General features: G+C 36.0%; 3 protein-coding genes across 3 annotated transcripts; 1 reads left to right on the forward strand and 2 right to left on the reverse strand.

Annotated features, from left to right (window-relative positions):
• Positions 1 to 1,330: 1,330 nt before the first annotated feature.
• Positions 1,331 to 3,550, reverse strand: LOC114166800 (F-box/LRR-repeat protein 4-like). Its single transcript, XM_028051638.1, has one exon. It carries the CDS (start codon positions 3,321 to 3,323, stop codon positions 1,581 to 1,583), a length of 1,743 nt encoding a protein of 580 aa, XP_027907439.1. The 5' UTR covers positions 3,324 to 3,550; the 3' UTR covers positions 1,331 to 1,580.
• A 524-nt stretch (positions 3,551 to 4,074) lies between these two features.
• On the forward strand, positions 4,075 to 4,818 carry LOC114165668 (loricrin-like). Its single transcript, XM_028050237.1, has one exon. The coding sequence runs from the start codon at positions 4,075 to 4,077 to the stop codon at positions 4,816 to 4,818; it is 744 nt and encodes a 247-aa protein (XP_027906038.1).
• A 2,106-nt stretch (positions 4,819 to 6,924) lies between these two features.
• LOC114166812 (ATPase 9, plasma membrane-type) lies at positions 6,925 to 11,031 on the reverse strand. Its single transcript, XM_028051651.1, has 13 exons — positions 10,933 to 11,031; positions 10,606 to 10,743; positions 10,158 to 10,472; positions 9,740 to 10,066; positions 9,535 to 9,654; positions 9,338 to 9,460; positions 9,160 to 9,264; positions 8,765 to 9,074; positions 8,138 to 8,652; positions 7,883 to 8,056; positions 7,608 to 7,790; positions 7,341 to 7,522; positions 6,925 to 7,246 (listed from the first exon to the last, which is right to left on the reverse strand). Exons 1-13 carry the CDS (start codon positions 10,999 to 11,001, stop codon positions 7,150 to 7,152), a joined length of 2,658 nt encoding a protein of 885 aa, XP_027907452.1. The 5' UTR covers positions 11,002 to 11,031; the 3' UTR covers positions 6,925 to 7,149.
• Between the last annotated feature and the right edge of the window lie 1,320 nt (positions 11,032 to 12,351).

Consider the following 12,351-nt stretch of genomic DNA (forward strand, 5'->3'; position numbering starts at 1 on the left):
TTCATATCAAATAAACAAAAAAAATTATATTTCAAAGACTTAAAAACAAAAAATATATATAACATAAATAAATTATTTTTCATGTAAATATCAAATTGATAAATGTTAAATTTAATTTCATACCAAATAAATTTGATTATTCATTTTTTTATAAATATATTTATATTATTTCACACAATTAATAGAAATTAAATAAATTATTCTAAATGATTTATATAGCATTTTATATTACTTTTAACATTAGGGATATTTTGGTAATCTTATTTTTTTATCTATTAATTTTTTTTAATATGTCACATCACTCAATTCAATCACAAACTTTCACAAATTTCACTCTCTAATCTACTCTAAAATCACTTCCTAATCCCTTAAAAAGAACAACATCAACTTCACCCTCTAATCCTTCCCATTTCTTCCTCTCCCTCTCCTTTTAATCCTTCCTCTCAAAAGAACGGAGCCTAAAAGTCGAAAATATTACAAATTTTAGAATGGGCTGAAATCAAACTCATATCCCAAATAATTTTGACACAATTAAAATAAAAAAGAAACAGAGTGAAAAAATATAATATAGCCCATAATTTCCATTCTTCTTTTCATTTACTTTTTTTTTCTCAAAATCAATATCACGCAATTCACGCCTTTTCCTTAATTTTTATGCTTAATATGCATATTAATCTGATATTTAAAATTATTATTTATTAATATTATATATATTTATTATAATTTTAAAATTTAGTCAGTTTTCACATTAGGAAAAAAGATAAATTAAAAAATACAAAACAAAAAGCTTACAACTTTTTTAAATTAAGTGAATAATAACTTCTTTTAGCCCACCAAAACCGTTAAACCCAACATATTTGATGTTTCAGACCAAAGTTCAGTAATAAAATGAGGCAGTTTCTTCCTGCACTCATAAATTTCCCATGCACTCCATATTAAAAAAGAAAAATTCAATGTTATCCTTTCTGAGTTGTCTAATTTAGAAGTCAAAATGATTTCTGAATTATTCAATCCATCATTTCTTTTTTTTAGTAAAAGATTTTTGAATAATATAATTAAAAATGACTTCAAATATGAATCACAATTCAGAAAAGACAAAAAGAAAATTTTCTTTCATAGAATGGGTGTATGGGAAAAGTGATGGAGTGATATAATTGAAGGTAAATAAGTGACTCTAGATTCTCTATTGACCTATTTTTCTGTTATTGATATTTTAAATATTTTTTTAATATATTTTAAAATGTCAAAAATAGTAATAATCACTGTATTATGAAAATACAATAGAAAAACAACACAGAAATAACCATATAATCCAAATTCCAAATAAGCATAATCCAGAAGCTTAAAATTAATACAATTTGGATTCAACTACTTACAACGTATGCCATTCACATCACACCTTATAATTACAACATTATCAGAACAAGAACAAAAAACCACACACAATTACATATAATCATACCTAAACTTGTAATCAATCAAACACTCAAATACAATGATAGTGTCAATCTCTCACAGAAGCATCTCAAAACATTCTCCATTTTCAGACTTCATTGCAGAGCTATAACATAACACACACACTACAAGCTAACAATGCAGCCATGGCGCAAGAGAAGTTCCCTCTGGCCACCACTAAGATCAAAACTAGGAGGAGCCATTATCCTTCTCAATGATGGCCTTGAAAATACCATCCAAGCAACAACACTAGCTTCAACTTCACAACAAGACACCAAATTAATCTCCCTCAATCTCCTGCACTTCTCCACCACTTCCCTAACTCCATTGCCTGTCACACCAGAACAATTTTCCAAGTCCAAATGCAGCAACCAACGACAACACTTTGAGATCACACAAAGCGTTTCATCATCAACTGTTGATCGTGACAAGTTCAACTCCTCAAGCTTTGGAACTTCAAATTCCATCCCTTTTAACTTCACTCCTGAACAAAACGCCAAGCTCAGATTCCTAACCTCCCTACACCTCCTCAAAACCTCAACTACACCTTCAGATATTCCACAGCAATAACTCAAATCAAGCACCTCCAAACTGGGGCAAACAGAAGCAATCATTTCAACGTTTTCATCCCTCAACCAGGAATTTCTTCCCAAATACAGAGACTTAACTCCACGATTCACAACACCATTCACCAACAACTCCTCTTCAACATCAATCCCCTTCTTCCCAACATCCGTTGCCTCCATTTTTATCTCATTCAACAAAGGACAGTTCTTGATGAGTGCAAACAAAGCTAAATCAGTTAACGTCCTACATCCACTAACATTTATAGACACCAAATTCCCAAGAAACTCACACAACACTTCCACACGCCGATCACAGAGAAACTCGGTGTTTTGAAGATCCAAATGCTCCATTGTCTGACATGAGGACAACAAGCACAACACTCCAACGTAAGTGTAGTTGCAACAACCTTGTAAAACAAGCTTCTTCAAGGGAATTTTTTCCTCCGCGACACAGCATAGGAACTCATCAGAGATAGAAGAACACGACAAATCGAGACAGGTCAAGCCCTTCAAACCCACCAGCGCAGTGATGAAATCGGAGGTCACATAGGGTCTGGCATTGTCACCGTTCTTTATTCCATACCCGAAATTGCTAACGCAGAAAGAACGCAGACACGGTCTTTCACGAATCGCGGAAGCGATGCCACGCTGCGTGATGAAGTGGCACTCGAAGATTACAATTTCCTCGAGAAGCTCGCAGTTCTTGCAGAGGCTGAGAATGGAAGGGTCGTTGATGAAGTAATTGCCGGAGAGGTTAACGCTACGGAGGTTGGGGAGGGCCAAAGAGAGAGCCTTTACGCCGAAATCGGAAACTGGGTCGGTTGAATTGTCGTTATTTTCGGGGAAACTGACGTCGAGATGTTCGAGGAAAGGGAAGCAATCGGCGATTAGAAGGAGATCGGCGTTTCGGAGACAACCCATGTGGGAGCAGGTGAGGGATGTCAAAGTTGGGATCTTTCTGGCGAACGCGCGCAACCCATTTGAGGGGAGGGAGGGGTGGCCGGAGAGGTTGAGGGATTGGAGTGGTAGGGCGGCGCGTGAGAGCTGGAGGAGGAGCGTGTGGAGGTGGGAGTGGTGGAGGCGCGTGAGGTGAAGGGAGGTGATGGAGGGGAACCTTCGGAAGAGGTTGGGGAGAAAGGGAAGCGTAGGGTTGGATATGGTGAGCGAGGTTCGGAGGAGGTTCGTGATGGAGAGGAATTGGGTTGAGACAAGAGAGAGAGGTTCGAAGTGAGGAATGGGTTTGAGGAATTTGAATACCGATTCCCAGCATTCATCAGGTAAGTGTAATTCTTCCTCTGACATTGTTTTCTGATTCTTGCTTCATCCAATTCTTTCTGCTCTTCTGGTTTCTTATATCACAACGATCTCAACTAACACCAACTGCCAACCACCAACACCACTGTCTATTCCTTTTGTAACAATCTATTTATGTGATTTTTTATTTTTTTTTTGATGCTGGACTCTGCAAAACTGAGTTCAAATTTGAATTCAGGAAAGAGGCGTCAAGGATCCAAATTTTCAGATCTGAAATCCTCATTTTTTTATTATATCAACCCTGACTCTTCGCTTGATGGATGAAATTGTGGATAAAATTTAAATGTAAATTAAATAATAAAAATATTGTCTTACATAAGAGTGTTTAGCTTGTAGATTAGATTACCCAATTTATACATGTCTTTTGTAACTCGCAAAATTTTTTATAATCTAATGTAAAATACATAAGACTAATATAAATTAAAATAAAATAGTATATATATATAATTTAATTATTGTTAGTGTTTGTTAAATAATAACATGATATTTTAATTTAGAGCAAAATTATAAATTAAGTAAATACGATGCGAAAAAAGGTTGTTTGTAAAGGGTTTAAGATATAATTATATTGTCATTTTTAAAAACTGTTTTTTATTTAAAAGAAGCTTATGTATTATTTTAAGATATAATACACGTGACATGATTTTGAAACAAGGGAAGGAAGGAACAAAAGTGCAACATAATTTAAACACACTCATCTCGAGTGCGGCATAAACAACAGAATCAATGGCTGTTGTTGATGAGTTTCGACGGTGGCTGTTCGGGGTCAGGGTCCGAGTTCTCCGGTGGCTGGTCTGTCGTATCCGGTGGCTGGTCTGTCGTATCCGGTGGCTGGTCCGTCGTATCCGGTGACCCCGAGGAAACATCCGGCGGATTCTCCGGCATCTCCGGCGGCGGCAGGGAATCAGCCGGTGTGGTAAAAGAGGGTGGGTTATCTGGCATCACCGGCGTTTCCGGCAGGGTAAAAGTAGGTGGCACCTCTGCGGCCAACGGTGGTGGAAACAAACCACTATCAGGTGTCTGCGGCATAGGGGAAAACGGTGGGGTTGACAGAAAAGGCCCGGGTAGAAGTGGAGGGGGTAAAGAAGGGTCTGGAAAATTTGGATCGTTGAAAAAAGGTGGCGAAGTTGTGATCGGAACAAGTGGGGGTGCTGGTGTGGGATCAAAGAAGAAGGGGTCCGGAGGTGATAGCCATGGGTATGTTGGCATCGGAGGTGGAATTACCAATGGCGGTAAGGTAGGAGCAGGTGGCGGTGGTGATGGAACTAACGGCGGCGCCGGCGGAAGAGGTGGAAGAGGTGGAAGTGGTGGAAGAGGACAGCAGGGTGGTGGTAATGGGCAGCAGGGTTTAACCGGCGGCGGTGAACACGCCGGTGGAGGAGGGGACGGTGGTGGTGGGGAAGGCGGTGGCGGTGAAGGGGGTGGTGGGGACGGCGGAGGCGGTGAAGGGGGTGGTGGGGATGGCGGAGGCGGTGAAGGATAATGCACCGGAGGTAAGAAAGGTGGTGGAAAATATCTGAGCGGCGGAGGGATTCTTGGCGTGTAAGTCACCGGCGGAGGGAGTCTGGGAGTGTAAGTTATCGGCGGAGGAAAAGAATAGGATGGGGTTGGTGTTTGGTCAAAAGGGTTTTGAGGGGAAGAACATGTAGGAAAAGGCCAATGGCCACATGTTCCATATAGATATAGATAAAAAGGATCACACTTTGATCCTCTTGTTCTTCTTCCTCCTCCACCACTGTGTCTGCTTCTTCTGTATGTTCTTGAACTGCTGGATTTAGTTTCAGCAGAAAAACATAGAATGAAGAAAACAAGTGCAAATACAGCTGTAGTCACTGCATTTGCTTTCATTTCTGGTGCTTTTGAAATGCTTTTGGAATGCTTTCATTTCTTCATGATGTGTGTTGTCTATATAGAGAGAGCGATGGAAGGAAGTTCAATGATTGTGCGTGTATGAGTATGCGTGGAGGGTTTAAATGCAGCGTGAAGATTCAGAAGAGAAGTAAATAACGTGGATAAGGAGATAGGAGATGGTGGTGGTGCAGTTACGCGCTTTAATGCTTCTGCAATGCTGTTTAACCATGCGCGCTCTCTAAGTGACACAGAGTTGCAGGAGCAAAGGAAAAGTAAAAATGGTGAATTAATGGAAGTAATTAAGTTGCCTGGATCTACGTGCCATCTTCATTGCTTCTGTATTTGCTTTAAGTGGTGGCCCAAGTGCTGTGAATTCCTCATTCCCAAGCATTTGCATGCATACCAAACTTCATTTTTTTATTCTTTTGAATGTGAAATTTAGAACAGCTTCACTTTCTTAACAAAGGGAAATCTAAGATTGTTCCACACCACGCACTATTTCAAATTGAATGAACAAAGAAGATGAATTATTATTGTGTTTTGAATGTTGAAGTTTGTTTTGTATTGACCGGGAAATGACAGATTTGATTATAATGTGAAGATGCAAGAGAATCATCGATCTGAGAACAAATATAAAACAGAAAGAAAAAAGAAAAATTTTGTGATTCGTAAGTAGACTTCAACATTAATAGCACATTAACTGCTATTAAACTTTGACTCGGACTTCAGATTTCAGTGAGAAAGAAAACATAAAAAATTAGACTTTAAATTACTTAGTGTTTGACTTAAGGGTACCTATGTTTAATAGATATATCAGAAGCTTGTTTTATATAAAAAAAAAAAAAAAAACTTAAAAACAATGATTTACTGTTATTTATTTCATCAGTAGAAAGGAGTCTTCTAATCACTTCTATATAACTTGTTTACATATTGTTCTTTCTTCCTAAGATGTTTTGAAATAATTTGATCATTGTTATTTGGATACTTATCAAATAATTCTCACATTTCTCTTATTAATTTGTATTTATTTGAATAAATAATACAATAGAATTATTTTTTTTAATTCTGTAAAATTCAAAATATTTATGAATTTTAATTCTGTAAAATTAATTCTCCAAAATATAAAATGAATAAAGTAAATAATCCGACCATGGATAGGTTATTTAAATCAATTTGCTACAAGGCATTTGAAAATTAAGACTGTGGGCTTAAAAAATTGAATGTTATTTAAAAAAAAAAAAACCACCTTTTGTTATATCAGAATCAATAACTAAAGTGAAAGTACATGATTTATATTTATTTTTTTGTAATAATATTTATAATTTTATTGTAAATAATTTTTATTTATTTTATAAGTATTTTTATAATTTAAAAATGGTCAAGTCAAATAAAAAAACCGATTAAATGAAAAAAAGGTTACTTAGAAGATAAAATTAATAAAATAATATTTTAATTTAAAAGAACTTTAAAAAGAATAAAACAATTAACATTATGTTAAAATGATTGTTTATGTAAATGATTTATCTATTATTGTTACTCTTTTAAATTAATATATTTAAATTTGAAAAATTTTAGAGTTAAATAATACAACATAAAATAAATTGCATAATATTATGTAGATTTTACTAGAAAGTAAAAAACCTGACTCAATTTAAATTTATTGAACCATTGCAAATTCTACATAAAATTCTACTTCAACCATATTCAGCATTATATCTTTAACTCGAAGAGAAGGAAATGGATTAAAAATTTATGACTAATAATTCCATGTTGATTCGATCTCAACATGCACTACTGCAGGCCTTTAAAATCGCCTTTAAAATAAGATTAAGAAAAACATCTACCCATAGTTTGATTCTTTTGTTGAAGATGTGATTGTCTTTTACCAGATATCCTCTGGAATGTAACTAAGTTTAAGAGAATTAATGAGAAAATATATAACAAAAAAAAACCAGTCTTCCACTCAAACAGTGTAGTGCTGTTGAATTGTATCGATGTCCAGTCCTTTCAATTTCACAACCGACTCCACATGTCCCTTCAAAGTGTGAAGTTCCCTCAATCTGAAAAAAATAAAAAACAGAAAGTTATTAAACTAATCTTAGTTCACTTTATTTAATAAACATTGTACTAATTAATATTAAATGATATCATTACCTTGCAACTTCAGCTCGTTTTCTTGCCTGTTCTGCAATTTCAGATAATTCGCGGTAGTTTGTTCTGTCTGAGAATGTGGGTTCGTTTTCAGGAGGATTCAAGCCATGTAATGTGCGTTGAGCAATAGCCCATTGTGCTTCTCGTTCTTCTTTTCCATAATCCTTCTTTGATGTGAATGCAGTCTACATATTAAATCACAGAATATGTAAGAAAAAGCAAATCAATGTTTAAGGAAAGAAAACAATAACATTAACAGGATTTTTTTACCCTATTTTCGGTGATATTATTCCATGCCTTGCCACTCAAGAAATATCGAATTCCGAATTTCAAAACATCCAATGGGATGTAGAAGATGATACTATAGAGCCAAATGACACCAGCCCAGCCCCATCCAATCCCTTTCATCCTTGCAAAACTCCAATTTGCATAAACAGCGATAACTGTGGCAATCTACTTACAAGAAAGATGCTAGATGAGTAATTAAATTTATTACGGATGAAACATCCTTGCAAATGAATGAACCATATGTAATAAGAACTCACCAGTTGTGCCACTATGAATGCGGTGACAAGCAAAAAACCAGGGCGCTCAAGGAAAGACCAACTCCTTGATCGAGTTACAAATATAAGAGCCTGACTTACAATACTTACTTGAAGGTAAACCGCTGCGGTAAGTTCATCCGGGTTAAGTCTGATAGATCTAACACCGAATTTTTGCTGCAAACATTGTTGTACTTCTGTTAAGCCTAAAACAATCTTTGAAAACAAAAACATGTCTTAAATAGAATCCATGCTTACAGTGAAGAAATCAGAAGCGTGAGCAGCCCAAAAGAAGACAACCGTCATGATAGCGAGGTAGGTACCGAGAACTATGCCTGTGGCAAAAATCTCATTCAACTTCCATGAATCGGGTAGAGGGGATGGCTTTACCCTGTCCTTCGAGATGGTCATGATTGTTCCGTCATTTAGTATTGCGATGATTAAAACCATGAAAGGTGAGAAATCAAATTGCCATATAAGTGCAATGAGTAAAAAGCCCAACACGATCCTAATTGTGATGGAAACTGCGTAAATGGTGTAGTTCTTCATTCTCTGGAAAATGGATCTGCTGGTCAAAACTGCACTCACAATCACGCTCAGACCAGGCTCTGTTAGTACTATGTCGGATGCACTCCTAGCTGCGTCTGTTGCATCAGCTACTGCAATTCCAATATCTGCCTTTTTGAGGGCAGGAGCATCGTTAACACCATCTCCTGTCATTCCGCATATGTGTTTTCTCTCTTGTAGGATTTTCACAATCTCGTATTTGTGCTCTGCATATATATTAACAAGTTATTTAGCTTATTTTAAAGAAAGATTGCAGCAAATTATTGTCAAATATTGAACTGGAAATATATAATTAAGGAATAGAAAAGAACTATTTACCAGGGAAAACACCGGCAAATCCATCGGCCTGTTCAATAAGCTCTTCGACGGGAAGTGCAGCAATAGATTCATCCTTGTGATCGCCAAGAAGGGAGGAAGACGGGTACATGTTACTTCCCATGCCAAGTCTCCGAGCAGTCTCCTTTCCGATAGCCAGTTGATCGCCGGTGATCATCTTGACGTTGACTCCAAGATGAAGAGCACGTCGAATTGTTTCTGCACTATCGTGTCTAGGTGGGTCAAACAAAGGCAAGAGACCCACAAATTGCCACGGTCCTCCACTGCTCTCCTTGGTTTTCTCTGGAACTTCCTGTTAGTAGAGTAGATAACAAAGCTTTAGTTTAAATTATTATTATTTATTATTTTAAAAAGAAACATTGTTACAAATAACTTACTTGTTGGGCAACAGCAAGGGAACGGAGACCCCTGTCAGCAAATTTTCCAATGATTGCATGAACTTTTTTCTTCACATCTTCCCGAAGATGACAGAGCTCAATAATCTGTAAAAGGAAATATTGTTATGGCGGTGCTCAATAATCTTCACATCGTACCGTTAAAAATATATATATTTACCTGCTCTGGTGCACCTTTGCTTGCTCGATGCCAATTTCCGTTGTCATCTATATATGTTATGGCGGTGCGCTTGTCTACTGGATTGAAGGGTAAGAAATGGACCTCTTTGATACCATCTCTTGCCTGCAACAAGAGGTGAAAAAAATTACGTAATGCAAACCAGCAAAATCTACATTCTTAATGATAAAGTTACAAACCTCTCTTGGGTCACCCAACATTCCAACAATGCAAGCATCAATAGCATCTTGATTCTCCACCCTAGAGGCTCGAGCTCCAAGTAAAATTACAGTATCCTTATCAGCATTTTTTCCGAAAACCTGCAATTAGTTTATTAGTTTATTAGTTTATCATACATAAATAATGAAGTTAAAAATTATTTTTCCGTGATCTGAATCTACTAACCTCAATTAAAGTCTTGTCTACGGTGAGTTTGTTGAGAGTTAAAGTGCCAGTCTTGTCACTGCATAAAACATCCATTCCAGCCATTTCCTCAATGGCTGTCATTCTCTTAGTAATGGCACCTTGCTGGGAGAGTCTATGGGAACCAATGGCCATAGTTACAGACAAGACAGTCGGCATGGCAATCGGAATGCCTCCAATGAGAAGGACCAATAGATTGTCAATTCCATTCCTGTAGGCTCGGTGCTGAATTGGATACATAACAACAATTTCTACAACCATACCAACAGCTATTGAACAAATGCAAAAGTTACCGATGGCTGTCAACACCTGAACAAATTAAAATTCATCAAATGCTTTTATACACATTGAAGATAATAGATACAGCAAAAAAATAATGTAAAAATAGTAAAAATTGTACCTTCTGAAAGTGACCTTCTTGGTTGGTGCTGTCGACCAAATGAGCAGCTTTACCAAAAAATGTGTGTACTCCAGTAGCAATTACAACAGCCTCAAGCTCTCCTTGCTTAACAGTGGAACCGGAGAAGACTTCATCACCTGGATTTTTTGAAACAGGCAATGATTCACCGGTCAATGCAGATTGATCAATCTTGAGAGGATCTCCGTCTAAGAGACGTGCATCAGCTGGTACGATGTCTCCTAACTTGATGCTGATGATGTCTCCGGGTACCAATATAGCAGCCTCTTCCTCGACCCACTTCCCATCTCTCAGAACCTATCATCCATTCAGATAAATTTATGCAATATAAGATTTTATGGGACTCTCCATGAAAGATTTAAAAGAGAAGGTTAGAGAGTCTATCAGTACAAATCTTCCACTAACAAAATTTAACGTCATGCAATTATACCTTAGTTTTGGGAGCAAGACCTGCCATAAGTGCTGCAGCGGCATTGCCTGCATTATTTTCTTCAATAAAACTAATGGTGGAGTTGATTACGAGCAATGCCAGTATTCCTATAAAGTCCTGCCAATCTGGGGGTTTGCCCTACACGTTTCAACAGGAATGAGAATAAAATTTAACTTACAAAACACAAAAATTAATAGGAAAGACATTTTATTATGCTATGATAATCTTATCTCATCTATTTATATTTTTTTTATTATACATGCATTTACCGTGTTCACATATTTTTAGCTGATTTTACTTTTTAAAATCATATCTTCAAATACTTACTCCACCATTTGCCAGTGCAATTGCCATGATAGCAGCAGCTTCCATGACCCATGACAGAGGATTCCACATAAATCCCAAGAATTTCAAGAACTTACTTTCCTGTTTTCAATAATATAGCAAGATTAATTGATGAAAGCATCTTCTCTAAGACATTAAAGATAAATAATGTTATACAATAATTTAAACAGTAAGTAGCTAGTAAAGATGAATCATTGCCTTCTTTTCTTCCAACTTGTTGGGCCCAAAAAGTTCCAACCTCTTTTGGCCTTCCTCATTCGTGAGACCCTCCTTGGTACAGTTCAATTGTTCGAAAACTTGGTCCAAAGGAATTCGCTCCTGCAATGCAATCATCTTAACTATTAGAAATGACTTACAATATAGCATGAACACGTAAGAAAATGCTATATGTTAGCACTTAAATTTCGAAGAGTGACAAGTGAAATTGAAAAAAACTATTTTCTCATACATTAATATTTTCTATTAAAGAGGAAACACAGACTAACTACTTAATTTTCAGTCAAAAGTCATTAGTCTTATATTCTAAAAATTATAATTCTGATCATTATATTTTTCATTTCTTTTATCATAATTAAAAATTAAAATTCACTAATTATAAAAGGTGTAATGGTTAAAATCATAATTTGTTAAACGTAGTAACGTTACACAAACTCGGATGCGAAAGTTTTGTTAATTCTCAGTTTTTTTTTTTTCTATCGGCAGCAATAGTAATCTCTGTAATTTTTTCCCCAACAATATGCAATAGAATCACAGTGTGGCTTATTAACCATTTATGTAATTATTTTTCAAGGGCAGAATAGCATACGTCATATATGTTTTGCCATCCTGACAAATCTTTACAATCAATTTACATTCCCTATTTTGTTCTTTGTTTTATTCTTTTCTTTATAATTACAAAAATCTTTTTTTAACCTAAATGCAAGTATTCAAGTAATTGTTGGATCGTAAAAAGAATCACTTTTTTCTTAGTATCTAAAAGATTGATAAACAAGAAAATTGATTTTCAAGAAATAAATAAATAAACCAAACACGTCTTATACCCAATCCCAGCAGAAAATAACGTGAATTCCGTTTAGCCACGGAAAGGGGAAAAAGCTAGATGACGCAAACAGAAAATAATCCAAACAGAAAATAATCCAAACGAAAATCACACAAAAACTATTTTACAGTGTAGCAAACATCAGGTGATAATATATGTATGAGTTTTACGACGCATGCAGCAGTGGATCAAAAAGAAATAGATAAATCAAGATCAGAAATGACGTACGAAATTCGATTTGAATCCATGAATCAGTGATAATATCCTAATCAAATTCACTCCACACAGTAACAAACAACGACGGAATCTTTACACACATTATCATTTTCATGGCCAACGAGCTGGCCACTAACGATGCTACA

This window comes from Vigna unguiculata, chromosome 10, assembly GCF_004118075.2.
Source record: "Vigna unguiculata cultivar IT97K-499-35 chromosome 10, ASM411807v1, whole genome shotgun sequence".
Lineage (NCBI taxonomy): Eukaryota > Viridiplantae > Streptophyta > Magnoliopsida > Fabales > Fabaceae > Vigna > Vigna unguiculata.